This window comes from Pristiophorus japonicus, chromosome 5 (assembly GCF_044704955.1).
Source record: "Pristiophorus japonicus isolate sPriJap1 chromosome 5, sPriJap1.hap1, whole genome shotgun sequence".
NCBI classification, from domain to species: Eukaryota; Metazoa; Chordata; class Chondrichthyes; family Pristiophoridae; genus Pristiophorus; species Pristiophorus japonicus.
This window is the reverse complement of record NC_091981.1, coordinates 86362615-86368770: the sequence shown is the minus strand read 5'-3', so window position 1 is coordinate 86368770 and position 6156 is coordinate 86362615. Positions and strand designations below refer to the sequence as shown.

Sequence of the window (6156 nt, the reverse complement as noted above, 5' to 3'; positions counted from 1 at the left end):
TTATACCAGCAGCACCACTGGGACCCGCAACATCAGAAGTGAAACCATGGAAGGTGGAACCAAGATCTATGCTAGGGGTTGAAACTCTGATGCCCCTTGATGGGGCCTCATAAACATTAAATTGGAAGCTCTCCCCTGCAGACATTTCCGTCATCGCTGCCATCATCCAGTCTGGATCGTCCGCAGCTGGTTGTACTGGTTCTTGTTCTGTACCCTCAGGATCCTCAGGGTTGGCAGCAGCAGCATCGTCATCATCATCATCATCATCATGTTCTGCAAAATACATCAGAACAGTCAAATGCTTCACAGCAAGGGAGGGGGCTGGGTGGGTGGCATGAGTTCTCTCACACATAGCAGGCCAGGCAGCAGGTTGATTTAAAGGGCCATGATGCATTTTCAGGACTTACCCTCTTCCTCACGTGCAGGCCCAGCTTGTGCTGTACCGATTGCTTTTCTCCATGTACGACTCATCATAGCAGCTACCCTTTGTTCCAAGGGCGTCAGTGGATGCAGATTGGGCACGCCTCCTCCTGTCTGAGTTGCCCCCCTTTTGTTGTGGGCCAATTTCTTCTGCAAAGAGTAAAATATAACTTTTTACAGAGTGTGTCAGTCTGCAAGGTGGGACATACAGATAGCCAGGTTACAATTACGATTAAATTAAAAATGGGAAATATTACTTACACTAACTACTTGACCAAGGTCGTGCCATTTCTTTTTACACTGACTTCCAGATCTCCTGGTATGCACCACTGCGCAGTAATCTTCTGCAACTTGGTTCCAGCGTTTCTTCATTTCTTTTGGTGGCACTTTTATGCGATCTCTGTTGCTAGTATCTAGCTCCTGCCATCTCTGCTCAATTACGTTGACTAATATCTCCACTTCCTCATGCAAGAAATTCTTTGTTCTTGGTGGACGTTGATCCATTGCAAAGTTGAATTGGCACTCTTATTTCTCCAAACACACAGTCCTTAATTTGCATGCACCAATGCAGCACCGGTTCTGCAAGTTTAGCAGTGAAAAGCTGAACTCACTGATTTCAGCAGGTGATTTATTCAGCAGTGCTGCTAAAAGCACTCCCTCACACACAGAAATATCAAAAAAAATTAAATTACAAGCCTTTGCAGGGATCCAAGAAACAAATCTTCACTTTTTCTGCAGTATTTTTAAAAATGGCCGAGTACTAATGTTTGTGTGAGACTGCGCGTGCGCGCATGCTCCAACGTGCATGCGCAGGGTTGCCGGCACCACGAAGGCTAATTTAAATTGTACCCGCCCCCTTCTACTTAGAAAATCGGTGCGAGTGTTAGGCTCCGCCCCCTGCTGCGAAGAGTGCGCTGCGCCAAGCAGACATCGAGCTCCAAGGAGCTCGAGAATATCGGACTTTTTTTTAGGCGCAGTTTTCGGCGCGAAAAACAGGCGCCCAGCTCGGAGGTGCTCCGTTTTCGCCGCGGGACGAAACTTGGGGCCTAGGTGCTTTGAGAATGGGCGAGAAGTCGGCGATCTGAAAACCCTTTTTTACCGTCCACGCTGGAAATAACACACAATATTGGGCAATAAGCTCAAAAGTGGAGGTTCTAGCCCATGGAGTTTGACCATGACAGCTAATTGCTGCTCACTTTACAATCGGAAGTCCTGTTGAGTCGACACCTACTGTCATTACATGGAATAGGATCTTGTTGATATTTTAACTTTGGAAAACTCCATAGGAGATGTGCAGTAATCGCTAAGGTGGACTGCATCACACGTGAAGTAATTTTAATGCATTAGAAATATCTTCTCCGAGCATTTGCGTTTCATCAGATATAAAGCAATTACTGTGGTGCCATAAAATGTGCAATGTTCTGTCTGTGGGTTAGCATGTGCCTAACTGTGCACATTAACTTTCCGGGTGGCAACTTTTTGTTAACAGATATATCTAATCCAGGAGTAGCAGGTTGGCCTTCTCAGGAACAAGCCTCTTCACAATACTGAGCAGCATCATTACTAATTTAAGCAGGCACCGGGCTTGCTCTGGAGGGACTGTGTGATTTCTAAAAGGAAGAACAGGGTGTTCTATTTCTCAGGTGTGTAGAGGGGGCTGAGTCAGTGACCTAGCTGCTATTGAATGGGGTTATAATAATGGAGTTTAAAAAAAATCCACGCACAGGCATCTTCCACCCTTCAAGATGTAGTTTGTGGCCTGGAATATCATTGAAACACCTGTGAACTCATCCCTTTTTGGCGTGAAAGCAAGTCATCTTCATTTCGAGGGACTGCCTATGATGATGATAATGAATATTGCCATGCATCCTGTTGCATCATTTTGTAACTCCAAACTCATAGGCCCAAGTATGACACAGAGGATACTTCAGGAGCATAAGCATGTGTACCAATCACTTGTCTTCTTGAAGAGCATGATGCAAACACATTTGTACATATGTGAAGCAAGGTTCTCTGCTCTGTAATGGAGAGGGAGTTGTAGCAAAGGGAGCCACTGGGAAATTGGCATGATCTTAGTCGGCCAGAGGCAGGTGGAACTGAGGAGAATAGTGTCACCTGACTCGGATCAGAGCTGACATCCCTGGCGGATGCCTAAAACAGACATTTTGCCCCTTAAATGTATTAATGAGGAGACTAGCACCTGTTGTAGGACCCCTCTACTAAATTTTTTTCCAATGTTGATATTAAAAGGAATGCCAAATACTTCAATGGCTCTTGGCTCAAAGGGGGCGAAATATGTTAGCGCTGCATTTGGGGCACTAAGTATTATCTGTTTGAACAATTTGTGCCTGACAAGATGGGCTCAAAATTGTGGGAAATTGGGCAGTTTCACCTCAGAAATGAAGGGAGGCGGTATCTGAGGTGCTTATGGCCTCAGTGGTGGTGCTGCAGGGGCGCTATTGCCAGAGCTGCATCCAATTTCTGCTGATTTTCATTCAGCGATAATCAGACTCCTGCTCATTCCAGTTCTTAAAGGGGATATCGTTTCAGGCAGCACCTGGTCCTTTTCATCATTGCTGGAGTTGACTGTGAGCTGGAAGGAAGGTCTGCGAAGGCTGCTCCAATACCTCTTCGACAGGCCACTCGGTTCAATAACCTGGCCTTGGAGACACTGGTGGGGGCAGTGGAGAAAAGGAGGGATGCACCGTTCCCTCCATCTGGAAGAAGGCCAAATCCACAGCTTTTTAGGGCCATGTGGGCAGAGGTGTCAGCCAGAACCGTGGTCGACAGAAGCCCTGCAGAGTGCCGGAAGAAATTCAATGACCTCAGTCGCATGGTCAAGATAAGTACATGTTTGCACAACTCTAACATACCAGCCTCTGAGCCTCTATCTGTGCACACTCTGCAAACCAGCACTTAACCCAACAGGTAACCACCAACCATCTGTCCCTACTCACAGTCACATCCTCATTTCACGTCTTGCCTACATTCACAGCTATTTAACCATGGCAGACATATCTTCCACATACATAACTGGACTCTTACTCACACAGGTTCCTTTCTTTTGCAGGACAAGATGGCACATAACAGAAGGGAGCAGCAGCAGACTTGAGGGAGGGAAGCTGAACTGCGCCAGCTGACTGACGGAGGAACACGTCGTGGGCGCGTGGCTGGTGGAGACATCAAGCCTGCTGGGGGTAACAATGGTATCTTTATCCTCTCTTCTCATCCCACTTCCCTGTTAAACCAGAAGGCCTTAACACTTTCTAGCTCCTCATATTGTCTACCTTCCTTGCCAGCATTCCTGCCTCCCTGCCCTCACCTTAACGCGACTTGTGTGCCATTTATGCTTTCAAATAACCATGCAACAGATAACCAGCCTGTGCCTGAGCCCCTCCCAACTGAGTCATGAGGGAGAAGAGAGGGATGAGGATGAGAAGGGGAAGAGTAGGAGGAGCCAAGCACTGCATCACTGCTTCTCTCATCCGCAGGCACCATCTGAGATACTGGCATTACGTGGTCCTTAGAAGTTAGGTTAGCACAGGTGGCTGCACTGAGTGATGCACCGGGGCTTAGCGGGCTGCCACACGATCAAGGGAAAAGGGCACAACCATCTCCCCGGAGGGAAAGTTCGCAAGTGAGTTCTGCTGCACAGGACTCAGATGAGGACCTCGATGGGTAGGCGTTCACACAAAGGGTGATGGCTATGCACTCCGACATGATAGGTGCAATGGCAAGGGTGCCTGAGAGACTATGGTAAGGAGTATGGAGGAGTCTGCCTCACGCATTGTACACAGCGCTGTGCACACCATGGAGACCATCATTGCCAGTGTGCAGATGATGGTGGACTTCAGAGATATTGTGCAGATACAGACGTCAAGGGCGATGTGGCAGCTTCCATTGCGGCACAGGCAGAAGCAACGCAAATAGAGTCAATTGTTGCTCGCATAGATGCTCAGCTTGATGCCATGCAACATCTTGGTGCTGTATTGCAGTCTCAGCTGCATGCCACGGAAACTCTGACTGCTGCTGGGTTCACCACAGTCCATCGGGGATCTCACGGTGTCGCAGCAGCCCAGCAATCTGTTCTGCAGCAGATTGGTGGGGATACTGAGGTGCTGCCCTGGGGGAGTGGCAGTGTGTCAGTGGAGCAGGAACGATGACAGCATTCCTGATCCCACCATTGCCACTCCGACATTGTCCATGCCTGTCACCCAGCCAGCTCAGACTGCCATCACCCAGCCTGAGGTGGTGCAGGCTATCGCTGGGCTTTCCAGGAGCAAAGCTGGTTGAGGGCATCCTGTAAGGCCATCTGTAGTCTATGAACCTAACACACAGCAGCCTTCCACCAGTCATGCTGCAGCCACAGGGGACACACAGAGGAGGAGTATTAGAATAGGTCAACGAAAGAGGGGATATATGAAATGCACAAGGTGATGAATAAATACCAATTTGTACATTTTATTGTTATTTGCTAAATGTTGATTGGAATGTTTAATGTTTGCTGTTGTCTCTCATTTCAGTCTTGGGGCTTTGGTATGGAAGGGCAAATTGATGTGGTGATGGGGACATCCAGAGGAACTGGGAAATGGGATGGAAATCAGTTTATTGCAGGGTCGCGATGCAGTCGCTGCCCCCTGTTGCTGCTCCTGCTTCTACTCGTCCTCTTGCTGTTGTTCCACCTCCTGCTCCTCCTGGTCCTCCACCTCCGCCTGAGGTGGTGTGGCCATGCCTGGTGGCAATGGCTGTGCCCTCATGATAGCCAGGTTGTGCAGCATGAAGCAGACAATGATTAAAACGGACCCCCACTCAGGTGAGTCATGGAGGACTCCTCCCGAGCGTTCCATGCAGCTGAACCATTGCTTCAGCACTCCGATGGTCTGCTCAATGATGTTCCTGGTGGCTGCATGGCTCTCATTGTATGAGTGATGGACAGGAGTGGTGGGGTTGCGGAGGGGAGTCATGAGCCAGGTGGAGAGCGGATAGCCCTTGTCTCTGAGCAGCCAGCCACGAGCTTCATTTGGGGGTTGGAACAGAGCTGGCACATCGGCCTGGCACAGGATGAAGGCATCGTGGCTGCTGCCAGGATAGCGGGCATTGACGGTGAGTATTCTGCGTGTGTAGTCGCACACATTCAGTGAGTGGAAACCTTTATGCTTACGGAAGATCTCAGAATTGTGATGCGGTGCCCTCAAAACGACATGGGTGCGGTCAATAGCACCCTGCACCATGTGGAAGCCCGCAATCCTGGCAAAGCCACATGCACACTCATACAGCTTCTCTCTGCTCGTGGGGAAGACGTAGTCCCTCCTCCTTCTGTACAGAACATCAGTGACCTCGTGGATGGAGCAATGGATGGCAAACTGGGTGATGTTAGAGATGTCTCCTGTTGCTCCGTGGAAAGATCCGTTGTAGAAATTGAGTGCATTTGTGACCTTGGCTGCCACTGAGAGAGCTGTCCTCACCCTGGTATGAAGCTTCATGTCTGCTTGTAGCAGATGGCAGAGCTCTGTGACTACATCCTTGCTGAAATGCAACCTTCGCGCAAACTGCTCCTCAGTGAAATTGAAGTAGGAGAAATTGAGAACATAAAAACATAAGAAATAGGAGCAGGAGTAGGCCATATGGTCCCTCGAGCCTGCTCTGCCATTTAATATGATCATGGTTAATCGGATCATGGAATCAGATTCTCTTCCCTGCCCACTCCCCATAACCCCATATTCCCTTATCGGTTAA

At 48.9% G+C, this 6156-nt stretch overlaps 1 protein-coding gene across 1 annotated transcript; it reads right to left on the bottom strand.

Annotated features, from left to right (window-relative positions):
* Positions 1-5075: 5075 nt before the first annotated feature.
* Positions 5076-5903, bottom strand: LOC139264095 (putative nuclease HARBI1). The gene is made up of 2 exons (XM_070880186.1): positions 5466-5903; positions 5076-5333 (listed from the first exon to the last, which is right to left on the bottom strand). The coding sequence occupies exons 1-2, from the start codon at positions 5901-5903 to the stop codon at positions 5076-5078; spliced, it is 696 nt and encodes a 231-aa protein (XP_070736287.1).
* Between the last annotated feature and the right edge of the window lie 253 nt (positions 5904-6156).